General features: G+C 37.6%; 1 protein-coding gene across 1 annotated transcript; it reads right to left on the bottom strand.

Moving 5' to 3' along the window:
- Positions 1 to 4,173: 4,173 nt before the first annotated feature.
- Positions 4,174 to 4,623, bottom strand: LOC122304634 (uncharacterized mitochondrial protein AtMg00820-like). Its single transcript, XM_043116893.1, has one exon. It carries the CDS (start codon positions 4,621 to 4,623, stop codon positions 4,174 to 4,176), a length of 450 nt encoding a protein of 149 aa, XP_042972827.1.
- Between the last annotated feature and the right edge of the window lie 13,983 nt (positions 4,624 to 18,606).

Here is an 18,606-nt window from a genome sequence, read left to right as displayed (position 1 = left end):
ACAAACACTTGAGATCTCCCCTGCCTCTCCCGAACCTCAGCCATTGCAAAACACATTTCCTCTGATACACCAATACAACCAGATTCTCCTCCTAATATCATAAAAAACAACCCAGACCTCCCTAACCCAATTTCCTTCTCTGAAAATCTTGGACCTTAAACCATTCCCCGTCGCTCAACTAGAACAAGACATGCCCCTACCTATTTACATGGCTTTCATTGCCAACAAGCTGCTGTAGTTGCACCCCTCCAGTAGACATTCAAGCTGCAAGGTTCATTCTCTTCCTCGAGCACTTCACGGGCTTTATTTCCTTTATCTTCATCTCTATCTTATAATTCTCTTTCACCACAATTTAAAGCTTTCACTACTTCCATATCCACAAACATTGAGCCCACATCTTACACCCAAGCCATGTCCCTTCACATCTCCAAGTAGCAGGTCTGCTCACTAAGCCTTTACATTCTCCTGCATTCACTCGACTTCTGTCGAAGATGAGAGTTATTAACATATAGTCTCCATCTTGTGGGGGGATGTTGAAATTACCCCATGAAATGCCTCAGGTTCCTACGGTTCCTCCAGACAAGAAATTCACGGACGACTCATGAGCACAGCAGTAGAATATTTTTCTGTTTTAAGTTGGTTATGATGAGCTGTAAAGAATATTCTTTATTCTTTTTGTTGTTCTATTGCCTATAAAATAGCAAGGCATATTTTACATTTCAACATGAGAGATAAAAGTTTCTTCTCCAATTCCTCAACCTTCCACTCTGCCTACACTCTGTTATTTGCTTTTTCATTCTTTCAGCACCAACTTTAATATAGGTAACTCCACTACCATTTTTCCTTCCACATTATTGAGTTTTTCTTGTATATTGAGAGTGGTGGATTTTGGGGCTTATTTTGGATTTTGTGAGATGGGTATTGCAGCTTAGGGGATGGAGATAGGTCATTGCTCCATTTTATCATTGCAAATGCCCCTTTACAGTGTCTATTGTTGAAAGTCCTACATCTATCTTGTTTGTTACGTGGCTGCTCCCATTAGAATGAATGTCTCGTCTACCTATAGGCTCAAACTCTTGCCATTTGCATCAGAAACATGTGGATTTTGCTGGGAACCCAAAATCTGCTAGTTCTTATCTATACTCATCCAAACTGTACGTAACATTTGGTAATTATGATAGGCCAACGGCCTATGATGGATGCGGTGTGCCACTTGAATAACATCCATCTTTACTATCCTCAGTAGATTTAGGTGCTCTGTCCCTGTGATAGTATACTTTTTCAGATGGCATCATAACTTTTCACCTTTGCACTTTGTAGGTTGGTATAGCTCGTCTTTTTTATTACCATAATTACCGTATAAGCAACTAGATATGCTGTTTAAGAATTGTGACATTACGGGTACTGCCAAAATGATCCGTTCGTTTGTGTTCTTTTTCTGCAATTTGCAAAAGAAATTAGTATTGGAATTGTGACGAATGACAGAGTATTCTTAAGAATTCACTGCACCATTGGCTATTGACCCACCTTTTTTTTTTTTTTGCTTTTTTCTATTTAGTGATTATTGAATCTCAATTATAAATGTGCACTTGAATGGTCATTTAGTTGTTGATGAGATGTACCTGAATTTTCACAAAAAAAAAAAAAAATACCACATTTATGTGTATGTCAAATGGTCCTGGATATGCATCAATATTTATCTTGTCTTAAACTTTTATTGCACTATTTGAGTGGGGGAGCACCCATATTTCTTTATTTTTGGCCTTTGAACAACACTTCATATTCTTGTCCAAAATAGTTAAAAGCATAGAATTGAATGAAGGAGGTAAGATGGTTGGTGAGGGAATTATTTGGTCCATAAGTCGCATAAAATAAATTATCACAATTATTGAAGCAGGAGATAGGGCCTCTGCCTCTGGTTTTACCATGAATCTTTGAAATTCATACTCAAAAAACTTTTGGTTGTGTTGTCTTGTTAAACAGAAAGTCACAACTTCTGAAAAGGAGTCAACACTCTCTCAAGCTGTTTGTTTGGACCTAACAAGGATATATTAAAGCAAATGTTGAGTGATTGGCTCAAAATTGAGTTTAATGGCTGCTGATTTGCTGAACCAAAAAAAAAAAAAAAAAGGAAAAAAGAAAAGAATCCTACCTAGTAGCTGGATTTGGGGCCATGGTTCCAAAGTAGCATTCTACATATGGAAAATTCACCTCATCTAGGTTATAATTTCAATTCAATTTATCTTGAAAAGTTAGCACGTTGGGGATTAGGATGTATCACTGTTTTAAACTCAAGTTGATGGTTTTGGATGTGCCAAAAAGAAAATATCTAGTAAAAACTAACATTCTTCTTCAAGTACTTTGGACGTGGATGCTGTAGCCACAACTCATCTCAACAATGACTACTGTATATATATCAGCCACTCCAGCTTCACTTTCATTTTTACTCACTTCCCATTCATGCACACCCTGTTATGGATAGTTTTGTTCAAATATGTAGGCCAACATTGAGTGTGATGGTTAGGGACAATATTGATTCAATTATTTTAGATTCGAATTTCTGTAAACAACTTTAAATGAAGCCAAGGACTAGTCCATCTTGCGTCTCATGCTTAGTGCTTCAATATCCCTAATTAATTCCTCATCATTAGGAAGCTAGTAGACTTGTGCAGTAGCTTGTATAAATAATTCATTTTCTTTACTCATTCTGTGGTGTAATGATTTTTATTTTTTTAAACTTATTGCTCTTTCATGTTTCATGTTCTTGTATGTAGGTGTGTTTACAAAGAGATATGATCAAAAACTTACTTTATTCATTGTACACACACACACACACACATATATCATAAATACGAGTTACCTATATACCGTCATACAAGCTAATTAGAAACATATATTCTAACACTCCCCCTTAAGCTGGGGCATATATATCATATAAACCTAGCTTGAAACAACGAGATTTTAATAAACTCCAACACAAAGATTTAGTAAACACATCTGCGAGTTGATCGGCAAACTTCACAAAAGGTGTAGCAATGTCACCACTTAGTATCTTATCTTGAATGAAGTGACAATCAATCTCTATATATTTAATCATCTCATTAAACACAGGGTTAGAGGTAATATGTAGTGCAGCTTGATTATCACAAAATAACTGGAGAGTGATAGGAGCTGGAAACCCAATCTCTTGAAGAAAGTGTTGCAACCATATCAGCTCACTAGTAGTATGAGTCATTGCCTTGTATTCAGCTTTCGTACTAGACCGAGCTACAACTGTTTATTTTTTACTCTTCCATGTAACCAAATTACCTCTTACAAAGGTACAATATCCCGTAGTAGATCTTCTATCTGAATGGGATCCTGCCCAATCAGCATCTGAAAATGCTTCAACCTTAATATGTCCATTTGGTCAATATAGTATTCCAAGGCTAGGTGCTCACTTAAGATAACAAAAAATATGAATTATAGCATCCCAATGTGAGATCTTAGGTGTTTGTAAAAACGGACTTAGTACACTCACTGCATAAGATATGTCTGGTCTAGTGATAGTGAGATAGTTCAATTTTCCAACAAGTCTTTGATACATACTTGGATCTCCAAACAACTCCCATTCCTCTTTCAAGAATTTACGATTGGGATCCATATGGGTGTCAATAGGTCGTGCACCCAATATGCCGGTTTCTTCTAGAAGATTAAATACATATTTCATCTGAGATAGGTTGATACCTTCTTTAGATCTACTGACTTCAATTCCAAGAAAATATCTAAGCTTGCCCAAGTTTTTCGTCTGAAACTAATCATGTAAAAATTATTTTAGTCTAGTAATTCCAGTAGAGTCACTCATAGTAATTACAATATCATCCACATATACAACTAACAAAATGTGACCTACATCACTATGTAAGTGAAATATCAAGTGATCTGTTTGACATCTGTGAAGACCAAATATCAATACAGTATCAGAGAACTGCGCAAACCATGCTCGAGGAGATTGTTTCAAACCTTATAATGCCTTCTTTAACTTGCATATAGTACCTAGATACTCCCCTGGGCAACAAACCCAAGTGGTTTCTCCATATAAACTTCCTCATGCAAGTCGCCATGTATGAATGCATTTTTAACATCCAACTGAAATAAGAGCCAGTCTAAATTAGCAGCAAGAGAGATTAGCACTCAAACAGAAGAGATTTTGGCAACTGGGGAGAATGTCTCTTCGTAGTCAATGCCATAGGTTTGAGTGTAGTCCTTTGCAACCAAGCGGGTTTTTAGACGTTTCACAGAACCATTAGGATGAAATTTGATAGTGTATTCCCATTTAAAACTAACAAGTTGTTTACCAGGTGGTAGTGGAACAAGATCCCATGTGCCGTTATGGTGAAGAGCATCCATTTCATTTTCCATAGTTGTCCTCCATCTCGGATTAGATAATGCATCCTGAAGTGTCTTAGGAATAGAGAATTTTGAAAGTTGAGATGTAAAACATGAGAATGAAGGGGATAAGGCATGATATGAAACAAATGGACTAATAGAATGTTGAATAACACAAGAACGATTACCTTTGCGAAGAGCAATAGGTGGAGAGTCTAAAGTACTGGGCAACTCAGGATCTGAATATGGAGACATGACTGGTTGGGGCATGGGAGTCTGTAGCTGCAAGCGACGTGAGTAAACCTGTAAAGGAACTAGGGAAGGTTGGGTGAGTGTGAGGGAGATAGTGTAAGAGTACGTAATGATAGAGGATCACATTCAACACTCGAAGATGTGTTCAAAAAATAGGGTATGGACTTAAAAAATGTAACATCAGCACTCGTGAAGTGGTGTCTAAGAACAGGACTATAGCAGCAATATCCTTTTCGAGTCAGGAAATAACCAATAAAGAGACACTTGGTAGAACGGGGGTCAAGTTTATGAACAAAGTAAATACACCCAAACATTTTTGGTGGAAGAGAAAATGGTGAAGATGATGGAAACAAGACGGAGAAGTGAGATGAACCATCAAGAACTAATGAAGGCATATGATTAATAAGATGACAAGCAGTAAGATCACCATCACTTCAAAAACGTTTAGGAACATGCATATTTAGCAATAGTGCTTGAGTTACATCTAACAAATGCTTGCTTTTGCATTCAGCCACCCCATTCTGTTGGAGTGTATATAACATGATGTTTGATGAATAATTCCTTTATCACTTAAGTAAGTAACAAAGGCACTAGATAGATATTCCATAACATTATTAGAATGCAAAACTTAAACCTTTTTGTTAAATTGAATTTTAATTTCTTTCTAGAACACTTGGAATATGGAAAGAAGTTCAGATCTGACCTTCATAAAAAAAAACCATGTCACACAAGAGTAGTCATCAACAAATGTAACAAAATATTCAAACTTGTTTGATTCAATGTTGATTGGTCCCCATATATCAGAGTGGACCAATTCAAAAGGACTCAATGCTCATTTATCAATACGAGGAACAAAAGACACTTGATGGTGTTTACTAAATTGACACACTTCACAAGAGAAGGGAGACACATTTCCCAAATTCCTAATTTGACACTTCAAAAGAGAAAGGGGGTGACTAAGGCGATAGTGCCATTCAAAAGCAGACGATGAGGGGGATACAAGAGTTCAAGTGGGTGACTATTGAGCATCAAAGTAATATAGACCACCATCTTCATGCCCCGTACCAATCTTGTTCCTCGTCTTGAGATCCTGAAAAATACATGAAGAGGGATAAAAGGTTACTGAACATTGTAGATTTTGAGTAATCTTACTAACAGACAACAAACTAAAAGGAAAACTAGAAGCATATAGGACATATGACAAGGATATAGAGTCAGAGAGTTTAGTGGATTTAATGCCTGTAACTTTAACAAGCGAACCATTAGCAAGAGTAACACTTTTTAAATATGGTATAGTATTTAACTTAGACAAGGTAGAAGACAAATTGGTCAGATGTTCATTAGCTTCTAAATCAATGATTTATGGATCTTGAGTGGATGAGACAAGACATGCGGATGCTATACCTGAGTGGGTAAGAGTAGCTGTGGAAGATGAAGCCCTTGTGCAACCCAAAAACTGCTCATACTCATCTTTTGAGATACTAATCATATCTAAAGGTGGATTGGAGTTGGAGCTCGTTGACTATGATGTAGCATATTGACAAATGACCTGATTAGCAAACCCAGGTGGCCTACCGTGTAGGTCCCAACAATAGTCCACTGAATGGTTAGTGCAACCACAGTAGGTGCACTTATGAGGCTCTCAACCTCGATTGTGATTACCTTTGGCATCACGTCCTCCACGTGCACTTCTACCACCTCAGCCTCCACACTCACTAGGAGTAGCATAAGAGGCAACCAAAGTGGATCTCACTAAATAGATCAGAAGACAACTGATATCCGTGCCTAGATAATATGGCACGCTGAAATTGGGAGACACATAAGGAAATGAAGGGAGTTGTGGACTCGCCAAAATTTGAGACCTCACCGACTCGTATTCAGGTTTTAAACCAACAAGAAACCGAACAACATTAAACTCTTCATGTTGTTGTAGCATACGTGAAAAATCAGAAGTGATAGGTTGATATAACTTAAGTTCTTTACATATGCTCATCACTTGAAAATAATACTTTTTCAGACCCAGAGTACCTTGCTCCAATGCAAAAAATTGATTGTATAACTCATAAATGCGGGTTGTGTTCCCAACACCCGAATACATATGCTTGAGATGGATCCACACTTCTTGGTCAGTGTTAAAATGAATCAAACTAGAGCAAATGTCAGACTCAATATTGGTTAACATCAAGGACAAGATTTGAGTATTCTCTTGCTTCCATTGAGAAAATGTAGGGTTATTTGAGTTGGGTTTTGGGTTAACCAGGTGGCTAGAAAGTCCCTTACCTTTTAAAAATATTGTAACAGATCTTGATCATAACATATAGTTTTTTCCATCCAATTTTACTGAGGTCATAGGCATATTAAAGTTTGATGTAAGGGTGACTCAAACTTAGTTGCCATATGTGTAGCAAAATATCACAATTCCACTTGGAAATAGAAAATTTACACACAATATGAGAACCCAAGTACCTGAAAAAAAAATGCATTGAAAACCCAAATTTCGGCTTTGTAGCGAACTAAATGGGTCTGTATTGGACTAAAAAAGCATGTATTGGTTCAAAACTGGTACGTATCAGCCTAGAATTGGCCTGAATAGGCTAGTATCAGCCGAAATTGGCTCTGTATCGGCTGGTATTGACCCGTATCGGGTTTGTCTCGATATCGGGTTCCAACCCCTTCAGAATACAGATTAGGTATCCTAACCCAGGATAGATTTAAGCTTATCCGTGTTATCAAACAGGTTTTATTCCAGATTGGAATAAAATCCTATCCAGATTTTGGGTTATCCCTAATCGAAATTGGAATAAGCTTATACTTGTAACCAAAGGTCCCTAGACTGGCGACAAAGACACTTTCCTGCGGCTGAGGATGACGAAAAACAGGCCCGAGACCCACAGAAACTTCTGACGAGTTCACCCCTAGTGTCCAATACTAGAGGTGACATCGGAAAATGCTTAAACCCACCACAATAGCCGGCGAGCAACAGAAAACACATGGAAGACGACGGCAAACACGGTAAGCTCGAATTCTACATTGAAAAACACTCTCAAACAATAGTGAACTCAGATTCGTGAGAATCGCTCTCTGATACCATGTAAAAAGAGATATGAACAAAAAATTACTTTATTCACAGTGTACACACACACACACACACACATATATCCTAAATACTAGTTACCCATATATCCTCATACAAGCTAATTACAAACATATATTCTAACAGTGTGGAATGACACCCAAGCTTCAAAATTGCTTTACCATGGGAGAAGAGGAAGATGGAATGCCACCAGGCCTTCGACATCGACTTCACAGTCATAAGTTGGTCTTGTAAATCCATACTACCTGCCATTAATGAGGCATGAAAATACATACCGAAACCCAAACATCTACCATGTGAGTTGGTTGATGTCTTTTATTTTTTAAAAAAGTTTGTTTGAAGTGCTTTTAAATCTAACAAAGTGCATAATTGCAACATCATTTTGAACTAAATATGCCCCACCCTCCATCGAGTAATTTGTAGGATTTTAGGCGATTCGAAGATTCATTCTAGGTATATTTCTTTTAATTTTTTAACCAATTTCTAGAAATTAACATGTTTGTTTAACATGTTAATTTCCATATGAAGTGGATTTTAAAATGAATTTGGAATAAAAGAATCTTGGTTTTATGTTTTTCATTTGTTATAGCTGAATTGTATATCCCATGTAGCATTGATGGCCTTTGGATATTTTTATTAAATTTTTTTAGTTTCATGTAGTGTAATTGTTGAAGCTCTAAAGGTGGATACTTTGCATAAACTTTGTTCATCATTGGAGCCTATTCTCCGGAGAGTTGTAAGATAAATTAACTGTCTTCTATCTTTTTCCCCTCTCCACTGAAGATTTAGGAGAACTTTCTTTTCATGTTTCATCATGAAGTGATTAATTTAATTTAGGAACATGCTAGTTCTCATGAAGGAAAACTTTGTTCATCATTAGAGCCACACCGACATTTCTCAATATTAAAACATGCCAGGTTAATAATCATTGCACTAAATGTAATATTTTCTGAATTGTAAGGTTTATTTACATTGTTTTGTAATATTTTTAGGTGGTTTTGATGTTTTGTATAGTGGAGGAAAAACGAGATTGGTGCTAAAAGTATGCACATAGGAGGAAACAAGAAAACAAGAAAATGAGACTACTTAGGTTGTAATCAGCTGCTTTGTAATGTTGTATCCAATTGGAATGAATATTAGGACTCAATATTTTACTAGATGACTTAATCCATGGATGAGTATTTCATGGCAGTGTGAATGTGTCATGTTCTAATATTGAGAACGGTTGGTGTGGCTGCTTGTGTAGATGATGTTGTGCCTAGTTGTGTATACTTTTTGTGTACATAATGGTTGTGGAGGTATTTTTGTGTATATACTTGTTGTGGATTGTGTTCATGTTTGTGTATGGATGGTTTTGTGTCCAATTGTGTATGGATTTTGTGTATAGGCAGGTTGTGGATTTATGTGAATTTATTGATTTACAGTTTTTCCTAGCTTGAAAGAGTAGTCCTCTTTATTTGCTTTTCTTTTATTTTTCCTTTCTCATATTATTCCAAAATCAGATACAGACTATATTATCTTATTATTATTCCGTCTGCATGAGGTAAAAGGAAATGAATTTAAGCTTCAGGTCATATATTTTTTTAAAAAACCAATACTATCAACTTGAGAATTAAAATAAAGTTAGATTCATGTTGTACCGTTAGCAACAATGGAATCAAAAGAAATCATTCATGAGATGTGCACGAGCTTTTTTCACTATACAACTTTGCATTAGTAAGGTTAATTTAATGAGTTTACATATATCCCTTTTGTACATCATGACCAAAACATAGGAGTACCATTACAGTTGATCTATTAAAAAATGATATACTCCATACAATGGGCTATTTACATATAGGTTATCTGAACCAAGCCAAAACTATTACAATTGTGACAACCTAGTACAAACACAATATTTTTTGCTTTTCATTTCTTAGAGTTCTCTCTCTCTCTCTCTCTCTCTCTCTCTCTCTCTCTCTCTCTCTCTCTCTCTCTCTCTCTCACTTTATTTTCCCTTTTACAAACTTCATGTTTGCATAGCAATACGTCCTTCTACATTTTCCAAACTTTATTATCTCTTATACAAATGTTCTCCTCTAGCAAGCGAAGTATATTCGCCGAAACTAAAAATTCACACATCCTTGCTTCTCCCTGCCTACAATATGAACATTTAATTAAAACGATAAAGCATATCGTGCAAAATCAAACTCAATATGCAAAGTCAAACCCTTCCAACATATGCCACACCCTGTATTCTAATATACTCTAGTTTTACACCCTAAACTATTAAAATTGACAATTAACATCATGATCTACCAAACTTTAATAACATAAATATCGATTAAGATTTGGCAATTAAATTCAATTCAAAAAAGGACATGCTTCCTTTCTCTAGAATACAAAACAAAGCAAAACTAGCAAAAATAAGAACTTGGTGACATTGTTTGGAATTTTATACTCCAATAAAACTTTACTACTTAAAAAATGTGATTATTGATGTGAAACCTCAAGGGAATGCATAGAGAGTTGTGCAGTTCTCGCTTAATTAACAAGCGTTCAAGACAGTGAAACACATGCAAAACTACTTTCAAGTATAATTACCACTTAAAGAACTCCACATCAAAACATCAATAATAATTAAGAGGTCAAACATTCTAAGAAAATATTTTTGGAATAAACTTGGGAGTTCTCATTTTTTATAGTGAGATCATCCATAGTTTCTACTTGAGTGTATGCTTGAGAGATTTCCATTTTTTCATGAAAGTATATCATTGCTCAAGTCAACGTCGATCTCATCTAAACCAAAAAAGAAAAAATAAAAAGAATGTAGCAAAGCAGAGAGTAGAATACTTGCCTTTTCAACTAGAGGCTCATTTGGAGGTTGTAGCATAAAGGTTGGAGTTCTGCCTAATTGACCCAACACATCAAGTCTCAAGACTGAAAAAATAGGCCTGAATCAGTAAATTATAAGAGATATACATATCATAAACCTAACACATTTTAATCAAGTACAAAATTCTTGAAGTGAGATTCCACAACTCAAAAGAACCATTTTTCTTTCCTCTGATACATAACTAAAAAAAAGCATTCTAACCAGCATTATTTGAAACCTAAATAAAATAAAATGAAAATATCAAGTTGCAATAAACACAATATTTTCCTTAGAACTAAGCAACAAACCCAAAAGCTATGATTTTAAACAAGATCTCCTTGGATGCCATATTGCTTTTGTTTCCAAGCTTACAAAAAGTCCATATATACTCCTGGAATATCCCTTTTGTTTCCAAGCTTATTTATCCATGCATCATCCAAATCTTAGGCAGTGTACATAAATGGGGATCACCCTCAATATTTGGTGTGTAATATTAATGTCATGATCTCTAGAGTTTTCAAAACTTAAAGTGTTAGGAGCCTAAAAATCTTAATATAACTGAATTACCCAACATGGAAGCTCATTTATAAGTGGGCGGCTTGAGACATATAGAAAGAAATTTCTTTTGTTTGAGGAATACGTCATTGCTTTTACAGCAACTTCCAATTTCTAGCTAATACTAGATATGCATCATCCAGAAACAACCCCATTAATTTCTAGCAAATTACCAATAATTTATAGCTAATATACCTAAATCCTAGAGGAAAAAAGAGATGGAGTAAACATAGAGAAAAAAAGAAATGTATGCCAAAAACCTAGAATCACAGAGAAAAAAAGGAGTAATGCAAGGAAAAATTTTAAAAAGATTATTTACAAGAAATGATAAATTACCCCTCCCACAGATATGAGGGCTTCGTGTCAATGGAATGAGGGTGTCACGGGTGCCTTGGGGAAGCTTTGAGGAAGGGAATGTTGAGGAAAGGAAAGGTGCAGTGTAGGTAGTTGCAGTTAGCTGGACTGAGTTGTAAATAAAGGTTTTAACGAAAGCAAAGGTGTTAATAAAATGATGTGTTTTGGGGCTTAATAAGGGAGGTGTCGTTTAGTATTTAGTGGGCTACGTTTTGTATTAATGAAACAGGGAGTTTAACTACCCGTGTGTTTTAGATGGTGTTTTATTCTTTATAACTTGCGTTTCATTTAGTATCAAATATTGGGCAAGTGTTTCACGACTGTAGGATATAAGCAGTAGTGGGCTGGTAGATTATATCATTGGTTTTCTGTGAAGTCAATTTCTTGGAGGTTGAGAATCCCTCGAAGATTCTCTGCAAGATTCACCATTGGATCTTGCTCATTCATTATTGAGTATCTTGTGTGTGTGATTGATTCTTTAGTAGCTTTCCTGTGTGTGTTCTGGGGAAGGGGTGAAAGTTGATCCTACCAAGATTTCAACAATGATAGTGTGGCCTCTTCCTAAAACAGTTAAGGCTTTAAGAGGATTTATTGGCTTAATTGGCTATTATAGGAAGTTTATCAAGAACTATGGTTCAATTGTTGCTCCATTGACCATCTTATTAAAAAAATAATTCTTTTTCTTGGTCTGAAGAAGCTGAAAAAGCTTTTTTACAACTCAAAAATGCTATAGCTCAGCCTCTTGTTTTGAGGTTACCAGCTTTTCTCAAGAGTTTATAATTGAATGTGATGCTTCAGGAGTTGGGTTGAGGGCTGTGTTGATGGAGAACAATCAGCCTATAGCTTTTTTCAGTAAGGATCTTAAGGGTAAAGTGTTACTCTTATCAACCTATAAGAAAGAATTTCGGCACTTGTGAGTGCAGTGGGAAAGTGGAAATCATACTTGTTGGGTCAGCCTTTGAAAATCAAAACTGGCCAATAAGCCATGAAGCATTTGTTGGAACAAAAAGTGGCTACAGAAACATAGCATAAATGGATATCCAAGCTTATGGGTTATGACTTTAAAGTGGAGTACAAGAGGGGGAGGGACAATAAAGTAGCTGATGCACTTTCAAGGAAGATGGGAGAGGATTCAACTACATTGGCCATGATCTCATTTCCAAGTCCTTTGTGGATAGATGAACTTAAAGAGAGTTATAAGGAGTCTTCTAAGTTCATGCATTTACTTGATGAGCTGTAGAAGGTTGGGTAGGTTCATAAGGATTTCTTTGTGCAACAAGGCCTTATTCTAAGGAAAAGGAAACTGGCTATAGTTCCTGGATCTTTGTTTAAGAAGAAAGTATTACAGCACGTGCATTACAGTCCAGTAGCAGGTCACTGTGGGTATCATAAGACATTGCAAAAGGCTAAACTTAGAAGGTTTTCTGAAAATGGTGAAAGAATGCCAAGTTTGTCAGGTTAAAGAATGCCAAGTTTGTCAGGTTAATAAATCTGAAAATGTGCTGCCAGCAGGTTTTCTTCAGCCTTTACCTATTCCTCAGAGTCCTTGGTTAGATATTGCTATGGACTTCATTGAGGGACTTCCTAGTTCAAATGGTATGGTAGTGATCCTAACTGTGGTGGATAGATTGACCAAGTTTGGTCCTTTCTTCCCTATGTCTCATCTATATACAGCAGCTAAAGTGGCTGAAGTATTTTTTTCTGGAGTTTTCAAACTTCATGGTCTACCTAGGACCATTGTCTCAGATTGTGATGTGGTCTTTACAAGCACGTTTTGGCAAGAGCTTTTTAAAATGCAAGGTACCATCTTGAATATGAGCTCAGCTTACCAACCTCAATCTGATGGTCAAGTTGAGGCACTAAATAAAGCTATAGAAGCTTATCTGAGAGCATATACTGGTTCTAAACCAAGAAGCTGGAGTACTTGGTTGCCTATGGCTGAGTGGCATTATAATATAACTGTGCATTCTTCCACACAAGTCTCTCCATTTCAGGCCTTATATGGGATGCCACCACCAAGGTTACTCTCTTATGTGGCAGGCACTACTGCTAATGCTGCAGTAGATCAACACTTGAAGACTAGAGAATAGATTTTGTTTTTTTTAAAAGAGAATTTACAGAAGGCTCAAGATAGAATGAAGTTCTTTGCTAATAGAAAGAGGTCAAAGAGGTGTTTTGAGCAAGGAGATTGGATTTTTCTTAGACTATAGCCCTATAGACAAAAATCAGTAGCTATGAGGCATAACATGAAGCTCGCTCCTCGATTCTATGGTCCATTTCAAGTGATTCAAAAGATTGGCTCAATGGCTTACAAGTTGAACTTGCCTTCTATATCGAAAATCCATCCAGTTTTTCATGTATCTTGCCTCAAGAAAAAGTTAGGAGATTAGATTTCTCCCCTATCCACTCTTCCTTCAGTTGATGATGAAGGTAGTGTTCAGCCTGAGCCTGAAACGATTTTAGAGAGGAGGATGAAGAAGTTGGGCAACCGTGCTGTTACTGAGGTGTTGGTGAAGTGGGTAGGCGCTGCAGTTGGGGATAATTTGTGGGAATACTTGTACAAAGTGAGGTTCATGTACCCTTATTTGGTTGGCACTATTTTGTGATTGTCATGGGTGCCTTGTGGACAAGGCCTTGAAGAATGGGAGATTGTCACGGGTGCCTTGGGGAAGCTTTGAGGAAGGGAATGTTGAGGAAAGGAAAGGTGCAATGCAGGGAGTTGCAGTTAGCTGGGCTGAGTTGCAAATAACGGTTTTAACGGAAGGAAATGTGTTAATAAAATGCTGTGTTTTGGGGCTTAATAAGGGAGGTGTCGTTTAGTGTTTAGTGGGTTGTGTTTTGTATTAATGAAATGGGGAGTAGGGGAGGTTTGGGAGTAGAGATGAGAATTTTGAGTTTGAGATGAGAGCTTAAAATATTATTTTTAGTATTATTATTATTTTGGTATTTGAAAAAGTTGAATTGTTTATTATATTTTGTGTGGGGATTTGGAAAAGTTGTAATGATAAGATGAGAATTTGAGTTTGAGATGAGATATCTCATCTACCAAACCTACCCTAACTACCCGTGTGTTTTAGATGGCTTTTTATTCTTTGTAACCTGCGTTTCATTTAAGATCAAATATTGGCCAAGTGCTTCATGATTGCAGTATATAAGCAGTAGTGGGCTGGTAGATTGTATAATTGGTTTTCTGTGAAGTCAATTTCTTGGAGGTTGAGAATCCCTCGAATATTCTCTGCAATATTCACCATTGGATCTTGCTCATTCATTCTTGAGTATCTTGTGTGTGTGATTGATTCTTTAGTAGCTTTCTTGCATGTGTTCTGGGCATTGCAGAAAGTTCTTGCAAGAACCTTACAAAGGGCTTCACATCGGTGGACTGTGTGGTTCAAATATGAGTATGTCAAAATCTCAGAGAAGAAGAATAAGAAATCTCATTGTAGAAAAAAGGAAGCTGAAATCTCACATGTAGAAGTCGAAATTGCACCCCGTAGAAGTTGAAATTGTAGCGTCCAAAATCTCATTGGAGGTTTTCTCTCGAGGGGAGAGAGAGATTGGGGGTTTCGGGAAACTAAGGGCTTGGGGCTTAGGGACAGAACCTGTTCACTTGTTAGTGAACTCGGTCTACCACATAGGGTGTGTCTTGTCTGATGCTAAATAGTGGCTGATGAGAAGTATTTTTCTTAGAGTTTTACTATGTATAAGTAAAGTTGCATACTATTTTGCATAGTAATACTGATTCATTTATATTTAAAATTTAAATTAGTATTATTTTTAATAAAATTTACTTTTTAACTATTTGTACATATATTAGTACGTGTTGTAATTACAGCTAGGTTTTTTCTTTTTCTTGATATTTCATCAATTTCATGACATCTCAACCTGAAAGCGAAGCCCGTCTTTCCTTCTCGTGTTTGGATTACTCACGCTGTCCGTGGGTCGTAACAGGATTCAGTCTATTCAGCGTCTGATAATAGAATCAGTGATTCAGACTTTCAGTACATCTTTCTTGGTGAGTCTAGAACGAAGATTCAACGTAAGCTCTGTTAGCTACCTTTCTAATCAATGGTTCTGGTTATTGTGCGCAGGTGGTTATGGGGAGGAGGGAGCAAGCAATGGAAATACAAGAAGGAAGGGAAAGCTGATAACCTGTTTGATGAAAGGTTTCAGCCACAAATTGCATTGATACGATCCTCTTCGAGGGAGAATCAACCTCCTTACAAGACTCTAAAAAGCTACTTTTGTTTGTAAAATAGTCTGCACATCCCCTCCCCCATTTCTGGCTTACATATGGATGTAAAAACCATTACTAACAGAACTAATGGAGAAGCAGCACGTGGAAAATAAACAGGCTGTAACTAACGGATAAAAAGGACATGACCAGCTATATAAGAGCAAAACGCACCGTTTGGGCATATCCCAAACGCTGCGTTTAATTAACACACCACCTTCACTCACACACACTTCACTCACGCACACACATGGCGTCGTTCAGCTTCCCCTTAAGTCTGACTTCGCATCTTCATTTCAGAACACTTAAGACACTTCAGATTACTTTAGTTTCTTCTCTTCTTCACTTGCTTTTTCTGTTTCTTCCACCGACGCCTCTTCTCATCCATTATTTTGTACTACCAGCCGCCGGTAAAACTCCCCCCTTTACAGTACCTTGCCCACAAGGTGCGGGTAAAGTCCTTGGAGACGCCACAACACCTCCTAGGTGCTATCTTCCACGGTTAAGCCCACCCATTTGACAAGCACTTCGGTAACTGCTCTCTCTCCCATCTTCTTCATACGCCTCTCTAATATTTTTTCTGGTTCGGGTCTTACTTCATCCGTGTGGTCTATTGGTGGTAGGGATGGAAAGATGGGAACTTGAGAGCCGATCTTCTTTTTGAGACAAGACACGTGAAACGTTGGATGGATCTTGGAGGACTCCAGGAGCTTCAATCGGTAAGCTACTGTTCCCACCTTAGCTTCAATTTGAAAAGGCCCATAAAATCTAAGGGCTAATTTGAGATTGTGTCGTAGTGCTAGGGACTTTTGTCGGTATGGTTGTAATTTCAAATATACCCAATCACCTACATCAAACTGCCTTTCTGTTCTTTTCCTGTCTGCATAGTGTTTCATACGGTTTTGAGCTTCACTGAGATTACTTTTTAGCAATTGTATCACACTATCCCTGTCTTTGAGCATTTGATCCGCTGTGGCATTTTTGCTTGTTCCGGAGATATAGGACAGTAGGGTTGGGGGAGGATGGCCATAAACTGCTTCAAATGGGGTCATTTTTGTGGCTGTGTGATAGGTGGTATTATACCACCACTCTGCCATAGGTAACCATAGTGACCATGCCCTAGGTTTTGCCCCTGCGTAACAACGCAAGTAACATTCCAAACCTTTATTGAGGGCCTCGATTTGACCATCAGTTTGGGGATGATAGGCCGAGCTGAAGTCTAGAGAAGTTCCTTGAGACTGGAATAAGGCTTGCCAGAACGAGCTTAGAAAAATGGGATCCCTATCTGATACGATGGACTTAGGAAATCCATACAGCTTGAAAATATTCCTCATAAACTTCTCAGCTACCCCTTGGGCTGTGTAAGGATGGGCCAAGGCTATAAAGTGACCATACTTTGAAAATCTGTCCACCACTACAAATATCACACTGAATCCCTTAGAACTTGGCAAACCATCGATGAAATCAAGGGAGATGTCAGTCCAGGGCTGGTTAGGAATGGGCAAGGGTTGTAACAACCCAGCAGGGTATGTCGTTTCATACTTCACAGCTTAGCAAGTCTCACATTCTCGTACCAACTGTTTGATGTCTCGCTTCATGCCCTTCCAATAAAAATCACGCTTCGCACTGTGATATGTTTTTAAGTACCCCAAGTGACCCGCTTGGGGACTGTTGTGAATGTACTGCAAAACCTTTTTTGTTTAAAATCTGAATTGGGAGCCACCACTAGTCTCCCCTTTTTAACCAACAACCCATGTTGCAAGGATAACCCCTTAGGAACTTCCTTATTATCATGCAACTTTTGAATTAATTCAATCAACTCCGTAGAGTCTTGGTAACTCCTCTTCAATTCTTCAATTCAAAGTGGGGTGGGGACGGATATCATAGCCGAGTAAGTTGCCTCTTGACTCTCACCTTCCTTCCTTGACAAAGCATCTGCCACCTTATTTTCTTTTCCCTTTTTGTATTCAATAATAAAATCGTACCCCATCAACTTAGTAATCCACCTTTGTTGTGCCTCAGTTCCTACCTGCTGTTCTAGCAGGAATTTAAGTGCTTGCTGGTCTGTTTTAATGATAAATGGTTGCCCAAGAAGGTATGGCCTCCATTTTTGCACCGCTGTTACTAAGGCAAATAACTCCTTCTCGTAGGTGGATAGGGAGAGCGCTCGGCCCTTAAGTGCCTGGCTGAGGTAGTAAATAGGCTATCCAGCTTGCATTAACATTGCTCCGATGCCCTTCCCGCTGGCATCACACTCAATCACAAATGGCTTACTAAAATCAGGAAGTTTTAGGATTGGTGGGTGTGAAACAACTTGCTTTAAGGCTGTAAACGCCTCACTGGCCTGCATGTTCCAAGAAAAAGAGTTTTTCTTGAGTAATGAGGTGAGAGGAGCTGCGATGAGACCATAATTCCTGATGAATTTTCGGTAGTACCCCGTGAGCCCTAGGAAACCTCGTAAGGCCTTCACATTCTTAGGCTCAAGCCATTCTATCATTGAAATAATCTTAGAAGGATCAGCCATTACCCCCTTACTGTTAATAATGTGGCGCAAATAGTCAACTTCATCAACCGCAAACCGACACTTAGATTTCTTCGCATACAAGCAGTGCTGTTTCAGCATGTTCAAAACTTCTCTTAGGTGACCTGCATGTTCCTCCCTGGACTTACTATACACCAAAATGTCATAAAACAAAACAAGCACAAATTTTCGCAAAAAAGGTTTGAAAACATCGTTCATTAACCCTTGAAATGTGGCTGGAGCGTTGGTGAGGCCAAAAGGCATTACTAAAAATTCGTAATGTCCATCATGGGTACGGAAGGCTGTTTTAGGAATGTCACTTGGCACCACCCTCACTTGATGATAGCCCGATCTTAAATCGAGCTTGGAAAAAATCA

Source organism: Carya illinoinensis, chromosome 3 (genome assembly GCF_018687715.1).
Source record: "Carya illinoinensis cultivar Pawnee chromosome 3, C.illinoinensisPawnee_v1, whole genome shotgun sequence".
NCBI lineage: Eukaryota > Viridiplantae > Streptophyta > Magnoliopsida > Fagales > Juglandaceae > Carya > Carya illinoinensis.
Note: the sequence above shows the minus strand (reverse complement) of the source record. Positions and strands in the feature narration are given on the sequence as shown.